Here is a 12,453-nt window from a genome sequence, read left to right on the forward strand (position 1 = left end):
TTATAAATTTATATGTGAAATCTTCAACAAATGAAAAATTCAGGGAGGCAAAGGAAAGATGTTCGTCCCCTCCTTTATCTCCATTCCATGAGCCTATATAAGATAACATCACTCCCTAAAAAAAGGTAAGACACACCACTCTATATAGATTATCTCTACCTCGCCATATACTCGATGGCTAACTTAATCATCGGAGGGGGAATCCGAGAACACCTCCCGAGCTCCCTTCCTTGCAAGCACCTGGAGCTAGAGTCACTTGTGGATACAACCCAACTCTTGACCGTGGACTTTTCTCACCAACACTAAGATTTGAGTTTAGGATAAGAAAATGAAATGACCTATATGTACTCAACAAAAAGAAAAAAAAGAGATATATATGTCCTATATTATTTAACTTTCGAAATTAAAAAGAACTTACAGAGTCCAAGAATGGAGGGGAAGGGGCGGTGGTTGCCAGTTGTTGGCATGGTGACCTCGTCTGGGCGATGGTGACTAGCATCGGCCATCACCGCCACAAATCGTCCCTCTTTCTCTTCAAAAGAAAATCAATAGATCGGGACTGCGGTGGCACGATTTCGGCCACCAAAGCCTCGATCGAGGTCGCCGATGGTCTTTATGACGCCCACCGCCCCTCTTGCTTTTTCACGGTAGAATGGAAAAAAATTATTCAATATCATCATTTAAAAATTTGACAGAAAGCTAGGAGCGCTTTCGTCTTTTCTTAAATAATTATATCCCCGTCCATCCTTAACCCACCCTACTCTTGGATTAGCTCCATAATACTTTTATCCAAGAATATCCCAAACCCAATCCCAATCTCATCGCCACCAAATATCGGATATGCACTTTATGATTTTTAAATTGCGGAAGCTTGGGGAGTAAAGTGCAGAGCTATAAAAGTTTGGGGACTGACAGTGACATCTTCCCCTTCTCATTGTCTGGCTTCGATAAAACCGAAAAGATCCCACCGAGCAGTACGAAGCAGATCGCTCTCTCTCTTCAGAGTGTGTGTGAATCTGAAAGTTCGAGGTTGCAGAAGAAGACGAGTCCATGGCGGAAAGAAAGAGCTGACTCCTCCCAGTCATTCTCTCTCACATTCAGTAATCTCTAATCTTGCCGTCTACATCTTCTTCTTCCTCCTCCATTGTTACCAACGTATAAGAAACCCCCCATCTACACTGAGATTTTAATCACTGTCCCCTGCGGAAATTCCTCTCAAACCACGCCAAGCAAATCCCCAGTTCGGTGGAGAATGGACCAGTCGAACGGTAAGGGAGTTGAGGAGCACGAGGTGAGGCAGAGGATGCGGGAGAAGGAGGAGAGGGCTCTATCGCCGCCGTCGGAGGAGGCGGAGGAGAACATGAAGCTTTCGGTGGAGAGGATCTTCGAGGGGCAGCCGGTGCCGTCGTGGAGGGACCAGCTGACGTGGAGGGCGTTCGGGATGAGCTTCGTGCTGAGCGTGTTGTTCTGCTTCATAGTGATGAAGCTGAACCTGACGACGGGGATCATACCGTCGCTGAACGTCTCGGCGGGGCTGCTCGGCTTCTTCTTCATCAAGACGTGGACGAAGCTCCTCGACAGCGCCGGCCTCCTCCGCCTCCCCTTCACCCGCCAGGAGAACACCGTCATCCAGACCTGCGTCGTCGCCTCCTCCGGCATCGCCTTCAGCGGTAACTAACTTCCTTCCTCGTTCTCTCTCCGTTAACTTTTCCGTCTGCTTTCCCTTTGTTCTCTTTCAAAATTTTAATTAAAACGGATCGATTATTACTAGAAAAAGTAATTAAATTAATTTTGTCTATAAGAGGAATCATAGTGTAGTATAACACTCCATAGGGAGCCCCTATGATCCCCGGCTGGGCCGTCCCAAGCCCCCATCGCAAGATTCTGTAACGCTCCGTTTGGTTTTACAATCATATTTTTATAATTTTAACTCTTAAATTTAATTTCACTCACTATACAACATAATTATTACTTTTTTTTTATTTTCTTTAATTTTTTGACTATTTAATTTAATTTTTAATATTAAATTCTCTTAACTATTCATTATTTTTTTTAATTCAACGTCATAATTATTTTTTTTCAATTATTTATTATTTTTTCACACTTTTTTTTTTCATAATTCAACGGCACAATCATTACAATCCAATTAAAATCAAAATTCAACTTTATTTAATTTTAAAATCAAATATATTATAAGGTTTTTTCATAATCCATACCATGTCCAATTCACTCAAATCAACGAGGAATTCACACCTCAATGGACCATGCATCATGTAATTCGGCACATGACACGGTATGGACCCGTGTTCGGTGTGGAGGTCATGGGTGTATCTTATGATTTTATCGGTCATCTATGTCGTCGAGTTGTGGGTATCATCTCATGGCCGAGTTCAAGGTGGTGCTTTTCTATAGTCAAAATGCTGAATGTGGTACGTGGGCCAAACTCGTACGCACGCTTGCCCCGTTCTTTGGGGTTGTCGGGTTGTGAGGCGGTCCATCCCTTACTCAAGTGCCGCGATGGTCCAGCGGTTGAATGGGGATGGAATCCACATTTTAATTTTAATTTTTTCATTTCTTTTCCTTTCTAATTTTTTTTTTTAGTTTACAAAGGAGAATTATGAACATAATATAATGAAATAAAAATTAATAACTAATAAAAAGATATTAATAGTTCTCTCGAAAGAATCGAACCTCACAACCACTTAATTGATAGCGTGCGTCACCGTATTATGTATTTTTTCTCTCTTTTTTAAAGTTTTTTGATAAGGTTTCCTTGGCCGCATAGTTTCCTTTTGAGTTGCAAAATTTTCCTTTCAATTCCGAACAGATTAGATCATTTATTGTTAGAAGGCACTGTTGGGCCCTTCGTTCCTCGTCTTTGTATTAACTCTTTTATAGTTCGGCTTCGTCCCTTTTTCACTCGATTAAGTTGCGGGGGCGTAATTCTTGCTTTAAAAAGAAAAAGTGGAACTTTTTGTGCTTTGGAACTATCAAGATATGGGAACTTTCGAGATCAAAATTTGAGTTTTGTTTCCATTTTTAGTACCCTGCCTGCCATTGTAGTGGGGGGTAGACAGCTGCCTGGACTACGACAGCTTCTTGAATTGTTATGTTATGGCTCATGTTATCAAAAACACCATGCGTTCCTTATCTGATCTCATCTTTATTCTTAAAGTTCCCGTTAGTGGGGATCTTCTAGATCAAGTCCAATGCCATTGTGGAGAGAAACAATGATTTCACTCTTATCTTTGCACTAAAGTCTTAAAAGTTCCTGTTAGTGGGGATCTTCTGAATCAAGTCAAATGATATGATAACGTCTTCTCAATCATTGAATGATAGTGGGCATTTGCATTTTTTTTTTCTGGATTCAACCTGGTATTCGGAAGTTTAATTAGAGTCTGATTAATCCAATTGAGTCGGGTTGGCCTATTAAGGGATAAACCTCTCCCAATATAGAGTTTTTGCATTCACAAGGACTCAAACCCAAGACCTTACTTAAGTGGAGCATCAAACCGCTTGAATCAACCCATGTTGGTATTGCATATTTTTCTTTTCTTGCACTAAATGTCTATGTGGTTGTCGAGAGCCTTTTACTGTTTGATTTGAATAGCAAAGCCATTTCCATATGTTCTCCTGACGCATTTCAATCGTTGGATCTACGTCTACCTTGATTACAATTGGTTCAAAGCAACTCTGAGGTTTCTGATTCAACTGAAGTGAATCTAGATTCAACTTTTGAGGAACCCACAAGAGAATTGATTATTGAACTAGGAGAACCAAATAAGGAAGCCATTGATTTTGGACGATTTGGTGGTTGGAGGTAGGATGGGTTCTCTTTCAAGGTTGCATCGTTGATAAGCTTGTGAAAAGATCTGCTCATTTTTTGGGTCCTTAACTCAAACACGTCGTGCCTTCCGCTCATCAGTGATGAGCCACATGATTCAGTGCTCCATTGATTAATTGCAAGCTTGCATCAAGATTACATCTTCGACGCCGAAGATTCATGCATGACTGATTACTGACATGATAAAGAAGTAGAGCATACATCATTCAGGCCTCGATGTGATTGTTTTGATATATGGTTTAATGGATCTTGTGAAAATCAAGAAAAATCAAGTTGATCGTGAATGAACACTTTAACATTTTTTATTCGGCGGATTGGCATGCAGAAGAGATGGGTTGGACCTCTCTCAATGAGCGTTCAGTTTCTTTACTGGTCTGGACATGAATGTGCTCCAGACTTTGATCATAACTAGATTAAATCTTAAGTAAAAGCATTGATTAGTTCGGCATTAGCTTATTGGGTAAGTAGTCTCTGCCTGAAACTTCTGTGCTGTTTACTTGTCATATGAACAGGAGGTTTTGGGAGTTACTTGTTCGGGATGAGCAAACGAATTGCCCAACAAACATCAGATACCCAGGACGCGACTGACATCAAAGACCCGTCGCTTGCATGGATGATTGGCTTCCTCTTTGTCGTCAGTTTCCTCGGACTCTTTGCAGTGGTGCCTCTTAGGAAGGTAATGATACTATCTGCAATTTCACACATCGAAATTCTGTCAATATTGGCTTTTAACTGGAAACGGAATAGTCTGACTTATATTCATCGAGAACTCCCTCTTATGGTGAATTTTCTTTGCTCGTGTTACTGATGGAGGCAATGTTTTCTTTGATTAGATTATGATTATCGATTTCAAATTGACCTATCCAAGTGGTACTGCAACTGCTCATCTGATCAACAGTTTCCACACACCCGAAGGAGCCAAACTTGCCAAGTAAGTAAAATCCATTTTAGCAAGTCAAAAGAGACTCTAATTAGTCTGCAAACAGTCTAAATACTCATCGGCATCTTGCTTCTTTTTCACTTGAAGGAAACAAGTACGCGAATTGGGCAAGTTCTTTTCTTTCAGCTTCTTGTGGGGCTTTTTCCAGTGGTTCTACACGGCTGATCCAGATCATTGTGGATTCATAAACTTCCCTTCTCTTGGGCTCCAAGCCTATGAGAACATGTAATCCATTTCAACCATTTGTGCGACCTTAGTTTGGGCTGTGCTATTTTTCTATATATATAGATATATATACATACATATATTTGGATAAGTGGTACTTCTCTGAATATTAATTATTTCCTGATCCCGTTCTTGGCTATTGTGAAGGTTCTACTTTGATTTCTCTGCGACTTATGTTGGAGTCGGGATGATCTGCCCTTACATAATAAACATATCGGTCCTTCTCGGGGGAATACTGTCTTGGGGTCTCTTGTGGCCTCTGATCGAGAAGAAGAGAGGCGATTGGTACCATGCGGATCTTCCCTTGACTAGCATGCATGGCCTTCAAGGCTATAAGGTAAGAACAGACTTTCCGGAAAAGGATGAGACATCGTGCAAGCGTTTTGTGTCCTTGATGAATGCTTCTACTTTTGATTCGCTTCAAACATTTTTAGGTTTCCTTATGCATACTATGTCTCAGGTGTTTTTGGCCATTTCCTTGATTCTCGGTGACGGCCTATACAACTTCTTCAAGGTGTTGAGCCGAACCCTGTCAGGCTTGTACTACCAACTTCGGGACCGAGATGTAGGCGTTGCTCTTCCGATCGCGAATGGTTCCTCTCCTGAGGCCAATGAGGCTTCTTTCGATGACCAGCGCCGGACGCAGATGTTCCTCAAGGATCGGATTCCAAACTGGTTTGCTATAGCTGGCTACGCCACAATTGCCATCATTTCCATCATCACCCTCCCCCACTTGTTTCCCCCGTTGAAGTGGTACTACATTTTGGTCATATACGTCTTTGCTCCGACCCTGGGCTTCTGCAATGCCTACGGGTGCGGTCTCACTGACTGGTCCCTCGCATCAACCTATGGGAAGCTAGCCATCTTCGTGATTGGAGCTTGGGCTGGTGCCTCGCATGGTGGAGTCATCGCAGGCTTGGCTGCCTGTGGAGTGATGATGAACATAGTATCCACGGCCTCGGACCTAACCCAGGACTTTAAGACCGGGTACCTGACCCTGGCCTCGCCCCGATCCATGTTCGTGAGCCAGGTGATTGGCACAGCAATGGGCTGTGTGATCTCCCCATGCGTGTTCTGGCTCTTCTACAATGCCTTCGATGATCTCGGGCAACCTGGGAGCACATATGCGGTTCCCTTTGCGACTGTCTACCGGGGCATGGCTGCTCTGGGAACGGAAGGTTTTTCTTCCCTTCCCAAGCATTGCCTTCAGCTCTGCTGTGGGTTCTTTGCAGCAGCCATCGTGGTTAACATCATCAAGGACGCCGTACCAAAGAGGTGGGGCCGGTTCATCCCGGTCCCAATGGCAATGGCTATCCCATTCTATATAGGATCATACTTTGCCATTGACATGTGCGTTGGAAGCCTGATCCTGTTCATATGGGAGAAGGTGAACAAGGCAAAGGCTGATGCTTTTGGTCCTGCAGTGGCTTCGGGTTTGATCTGTGGGGACGGCATATGGACCCTGCCTAGCTCGATACTCGCCCTTGCTGGAGTAAAGCCACCGATCTGCATGAAGTTCCTGTCGAGGTCGACTAATGCTAAAGTCGATAAATTCCTTGGATCTTGAAAGACACTTGGTCCGAATTCTCTGTATGTAGAAGGAACGTAGCAAAAGTTTCATACAATATCGCCAATCGACCTGTAAAATAGTTTCGCGTCTGTTCCCGATCTCCGGTTTCTTCCTTTTCATGTGTAATAGTTTCCGAATGCAATATTGCAGCAACCATATCAAACCCTGTGATGGATCATGTAGCGGTAAAGCTTTTGCAATGGAGAAATGAAATCAACGAGCATGTTTGGCTTCAATGATCCTGATGATCCTTATTGTGTGGATGCAATCAGTCGTTTCAACTGCTCGTTGTGAAGTCTTCGAGGCTGCAGTGAGCCTCAGGGCCCCAGCCGCCTTGTGAAGAGTCCTACTATTCTGATTGGGTCTAACACGTGAAAGAGGAGTCCGCCGGAAACAGGCGCAGCTCCAGCTCCTCCGGCACTTTGAAAAGTCTCCGTTCACGTCTTATATTGGGGGGGGGGGGGGGGGGGGGGGGGGGGGGGGGGGGGGGGGGGAGGGAGAGAGAGAGAGAGAGAGAGAGATATGCCTCGGCAGGCCGCGGCGAAGTTGATCGGCTCAATTGTGGCGGAGGAGAAGCCTTCTTCTCTGTTCAGGTTGCCGCCCAGACTCGGCAATACGGCGCTGCGGCTGCGGCTCAGTCAGCGGTGTTCGTGGACAAGAACACTCGCGTCGTCTGCCAAGGGATCATCGGACAGAATGGCACCTTCCACGCCGAGCAAGCCATCGAGAAAGGCACCAAAATCGTACCTTCTCCCTCCCTCTCCATCTTTCTTTGCGTGTGTTATGCGGTGTGGAGCTCAGATTGGCACGATAGATCATTGGTGTGTACTAGCTTCTTCATGCATTGCCTGGGCGGATGGGAATGGATACTTGCAGTACATCAAGCTCTGAAGTTTCATAGGGGCGCTTGTTAGAATGATAGCAGTAGCCGTCGCTGTTGATCCTTATTAATTGGCTTGAACTTTAGATGCGTAGCATGGTTGGTGGCTGGTTGAAGGAGTGATCCCCGTCCGGCGGCATTATATTGGACCTCCCAACCGCTGATTTGACTTGAAATTCTTGCAAGTGTTGTTTGTCGAGTGGCAGAAGGATCAACTGATGACTTTCCGCATAAAAGTGTGAGCTGCTTGGTCCTGTTTAGCCTTAGAGGTTCCGAGTGATATTAGGTCCGTAGCGGTGCAGTGAATTCGTGTTTGTGAGTAAGAATAGTCATTGCCGACATTTTGAGACATATTTTGGTGAATGATCTGGCGAATGAGGTTTGTCGATGGTTCTCGTGACTATTTGTTAGCACCACAGACACGTGTTGGAACTATTCAAGAGGTCGACGGCATCTGAAGTTATTAGGATCAGAGTTGTCAGAATCGCGATTCTACCTAGAATCGGTCGAGGGTCGTAGAATCGTGAATCGCGATTCGAATCGTGAATCGCGATTCGAATCGTGAATCGTGAGATTCTACCTGTAATTAAAAAAATAATATATATATATATATATATATATATGCGTGTGTGTAGCATATTTTCCTAAGCAAAAAAAAATCATTCATTGTTCATTCAAATAAAGACCACAGACCAACAAATTAATAATAAGTTATATAAACGCAAAATATCGTTATAAATTATCGAAATTCAAGGTCCAAATCATAATTTAGACATAGACAGTTCTATAGTGTATAGCTATACAACAAAGCTTCACGCAGCTGGGACTACAATAATTAAATTTGTGCATCCATGCATGCTGGGCAAAGCTTCATGAGGATATGCATATACGCGACGTGAGCTTCTGCGAGGGAGCATCGACCTTCGAGGGCTTGCTTGATGACTGACACAGTTGCAGGGCCTTGTCTTCTTCAACCTTAGAATGCACAGCTCCTATGGCTGGCTTGCCGGAAACAAAGTTTTATTTGCTGATGAGATATTATATACAGAGGGGATTAGAGCAGAGGTTGTGACTAAGGCTTCTCCCTGAAAGTTGAACAGACAACATATCAGATTATTAGCAGACACACCCTTTAATTGAACTCATCTTTCAAAGTACTCAATCCGTCAATGGCCATCCATTCCAACGGAGAACACGGAAAAGTCATAATTGACTGCAGAACAGTCCAAGGACAGACCTGTATAGATCGGGAGAAGATCCGAGCAATCGATAGAAATCGAAAAATTAAACTGGAGAATCGCATTTGAACAGAAAAATCACGCAAACATAAAGGGAATCAAAGCTCATATGATTTTGTAGAGAGTCTACAGAGTATAGACCACAGATACAAAATCGATAGCAGGTGGATGGAAGCTCGGAGAACGGGAGAAGCCGGTGGATGGAAGCTCGCGATAGCCGGTGGACGAAAGATTTAGGGCAGAACTCGTTGAAACTCGAAGATTTAGGGGCAATGGTCGAATGACAAGCTCGGATTAGAAGGATCAACGATGGAAGAAATTAGAGTTAACTGAAAACCCAACTGGGAAGAAGGAAGAAAGGGCGGGGGCGGGGGTGAAGAAAAAAAAGAGGGCTTCTGGGCCCGGGCTTCGGCCCACTTCTGGGCCCATATTCGGGCCGACTCGAGCCTGAATCCAAAATCGCGGAATTGGGCCGATTCTGCGATTTAGCGATTAAACACGCGATTCAGGCCCGATTGCACCATCCTAATTCATTCCGTTGAATCGGAATCGGAGACCCCCTCTTGAATCGTAGAATCGTACGATTCTACGATTCGAATCACGATTCTGACAACCATGATTAGGATATGTAGAGGTAGTCTGCAGACTCTGCACCATGTTGGTTAGTTGGGTTAGTCTGGGAACCGTCGACATGCAGCTAACTGCGGTTCTTAACTTTATGATTTTTGGTGATACGTTAGCACAATGGTATTGTTAATGGTGTACAGATCAGTTGTAATATTGCAGGTCACTTACAGCTTGAGCACGTTTGAGCTCAATTGTCAAACAGATCCATAAAATTTTAAACTTTATTGTCTCGTTTTAGATGTTTAGAAGGGCCACATAGAATATGCTGGGTAATCTGCTATATTTTCCATCTCGTGTAATGTGTTACCTGATGCTTTATTCTCTTATAATCTATTTGTCCTGATGGTATTAGTTTGGAAGAGAAGATTTCTTATATTATCTTGGTGATTGCATGAACTATCTCTTTGGCATGTTAATGTCTATGTTGAGTTTATAGAGCCTGAAGTACTGTGAATCCGGATCGAGATTGGCGATCCAATAGGGTTTGTTCCCTTTATAAACAGTAGTTTATATTTCTTGTAACCCTAACTCAAAAAAAATAGTGATACATCTGGCTTGACGGCGCCCCCAGACGTAGTCAGAATTACTGACGAACTGGGTAATCAATTCCGTGTGTCTCTTTTGCTTTTTTCGTTCATATTGTCTTCTGCTATCGTATATCAGTCACAACAGTCTAAATGTTTGCTAAAAGGGATACTTTGTGGAAATTTTTGAAGTTATTTTGTTGAGCCAGGTCGGCGGTGTAACGCCAAAGAAAGGTGGAACTGAACACTTGGGACTTCCTGAAGCGAAAGCTGAAACCAAGGCTAATGCCTCAGTCATTTGTGTTCCACATCCATTTGCTGCTGCTGCTATTATGGAGGCTTTGGAAGCTGAACTGGATCTTGTTGTGTGTATTACAGAGGAAATCCCTCAGCATGATATGGTATGATGGACTCTATACCTCACATCCAATAGTCATTTGCATAGGATGTGTCAACATCTGTATGTTATCTGGGATTTTTCAGAAAGAGTTGTGTTTTTCTTCTAATATTCAATTAGGCTTTATCTTTACTTATCTAAAGGAACTTTAATTTCTCTTTCTGGCAGTTTTTGAGAGCCATTATATGTGGAGATTAAAAGAGATAAGGATCCTTACGGATTCATAGCCATCTCTACTCAGGCTTTCGTAATATCATAATGTCTGTTAGGTTAGTGTTTAATTTAATTTGAAAATTCGATATTGAGTAAAGATCAGCTGATAAATGATTTCTGACATCATTTTTTTTGGCTAGTACTGTAAGATGTAATTTGTAATATAAAGTCATGCTGCTCTTGATTGATCGGTTGCTGTGTCCTTTGAACGTTGGAAGGTTAGTAGTTTCCTTCAAAGAACTATTCTAAAGTCTTCTACTCAAAACATTTCAGGTAAAAATCAAGGCTGCCCTCAACAAGCATAAAAAACACGCCTCATTGGAGAATGTAAAATTGGAATTATGCCTGGGTACATTCATTAACCTGGAAGGTTGGAATTGTTTCTCAATCAGGGACCGTGACTTATGAAGCGGTAACCATTCTTCACATGAATATTAGTTTTTTTTTCAATTTTATTTTTATGTCCACTTTCTAATTCACTTCTACATTAAAGTATCAGCAAAAGAGTGGGGTTGTTGTCCGGTTTGGTGGGGGGCAGGGGAAGTGTAGTATCTGAAATCTGAGAAGAGAAAATTATTCTAGTGCTGCTGGGAGTTGAGGAGCTGGAGAAACTCTCGCAAAAGCAGTTTCTGTTCCTTTGGTTGTTTTCAGGCTAGGATCGTATCTAAAGCTTGAAGCAATGAAAATCACAGCTTTTTCATGTTTGGGAGTTTAATTCTTTTTGCGGGTTTTCCGAACAACTGCTGTTGGTCTTGGGCAATCTACCTATGTAGGTATAGGCGAGGACCCTTTCAACGGGACAAACTTTGTCGATTGTGTGGAGAGATTTCTCGCTGATCCTCAAACAGAAGGTAGATGCATTTGAAACCGACGTTCTGCTAATCAGTATTAAATCACTCGCAGAGACAATGAGATATGTTCTTCCCGGGTTAATTTTAAGTTCTTGGTTAGCTTTAGAATTTGAAAGGACTCCTGATTTCCTGTGGTTTACTTGTAAAGAACATGCAAGTTATTGTTACTGTTATTACTGAAGCAAGTAATTTCAGGAAAGTTTGGTGCTTGGTTTTCTGGTTAATTAGTCAATGAACTTTCTTGATGGCTCATTAACTACTGTCATAACGGCTCATTCTCTCTCACTTTGCTGGTGAAGTGATTTTGTTTACTTTTGAATGAAAAGAAAGATAATGCATCTTAGTGATGCAAAATTTCATTCCTACAATTCTCTTTCGGTTGTGCAATTGATCATTACTGCCCCTTGACCAGATATAGTTGTGACTAAGTTGATGATGTGCTTATCACAACTCGCCTGTTTCAGGGATAGTCTTGATTGGAGAAATTGGGGGTACTGCCGAAGAGGATGCTGCTGCATTGATTGAGGTAAGAAAGTTAATTTGGCATAAGCAAATCTTGGTACCTCGGTGGCATAAAATGTTGGGTTGGTTAATCAGAAGATTTCTCCAATTACATCAGCCTACAGTTCTTTTACTTAGATTCTACTGATCAATCAGGCTGATACTGTTTCCGGATTCAATCTGGTCCCTCCTAGACAATTCCCCGATTTTTTCATACTAAGAAACTAAAATTTTAGGTTGACAAGAAATTTAATTATTTTTACATTAACCTTTTCCAATTGATAAAAATATAAAGAGTGTAATTGGTTTCTGATTTACGTGACCCTCTGCTGATCGACGAGAAGAGGCGAGAGTCGAAATCAAATGCTACTGATTTTCATTCTTGCTCTTGTACTCATGTCGGAATCGTTCCTCTTTGTTGATCGATGGAACAGGAAAGTAAGACTGAGAAACCTATTGTTGCATTCATTGCTTGTCTAACCGCTCCACCTGGACCGTGAATGGCTCACGCTGGAGGTACTACTATGAGAAAAAGATAAAAACTCCCCCTTATGATTTAGGATTTATCGCACCATGTTCTTTTATTTGAGACAATTAGCTCCATGTGATTTACTCCGTCAGACATAAGGGGTTACGACATTAA

General features: G+C 42.5%; 1 protein-coding gene and 1 pseudogene across 1 annotated transcript; both read left to right on the forward strand.

The window, feature by feature from the left end:
* The first annotated feature begins 965 nt into the window (after window positions 1-965).
* On the forward strand, window positions 966-6,815 carry LOC116187896 (probable metal-nicotianamine transporter YSL7). Its single transcript, XM_031516903.1, has 6 exons — window positions 966-1,670; window positions 4,357-4,520; window positions 4,678-4,775; window positions 4,872-5,009; window positions 5,157-5,346; window positions 5,470-6,815. Exons 1-6 carry the CDS (start codon window positions 1,253-1,255, stop codon window positions 6,574-6,576), a joined length of 2,115 nt encoding a protein of 704 aa, XP_031372763.1. The 5' UTR covers window positions 966-1,252; the 3' UTR covers window positions 6,577-6,815.
* On the forward strand, window positions 6,815-12,349 carry LOC116188883 (annotated as a pseudogene).
* Window positions 12,350-12,453: the final 104 nt, after the last annotated feature.

The sequence above is a fragment of the Punica granatum genome, chromosome 8 (assembly GCF_007655135.1).
Source record: "Punica granatum isolate Tunisia-2019 chromosome 8, ASM765513v2, whole genome shotgun sequence".
Taxonomy (NCBI): domain Eukaryota; kingdom Viridiplantae; phylum Streptophyta; class Magnoliopsida; order Myrtales; family Lythraceae; genus Punica; species Punica granatum.

What these genes read in the sequence shown, in the direction of transcription:
- LOC116187896 (XM_031516903.1), top strand. Translation starts at nt 1,253, where the DNA reads ATGGACCAGTCGAACGGTAAGGGAGTTGAGGAGCACGAGGTGAGGCAG. An exon ending in CTCCAAGCCTATGAGAACAT is followed by an intron (nt 5,010 to 5,156) that starts GTAATCCATTTC and finishes GCTATTGTGAAG; the next exon opens with GTTCTACTTTGATTTCTCTG. An exon ending in ATGGCCTTCAAGGCTATAAG is followed by an intron (nt 5,347 to 5,469) that starts GTAAGAACAGAC and finishes ACTATGTCTCAG; the next exon opens with GTGTTTTTGGCCATTTCCTT.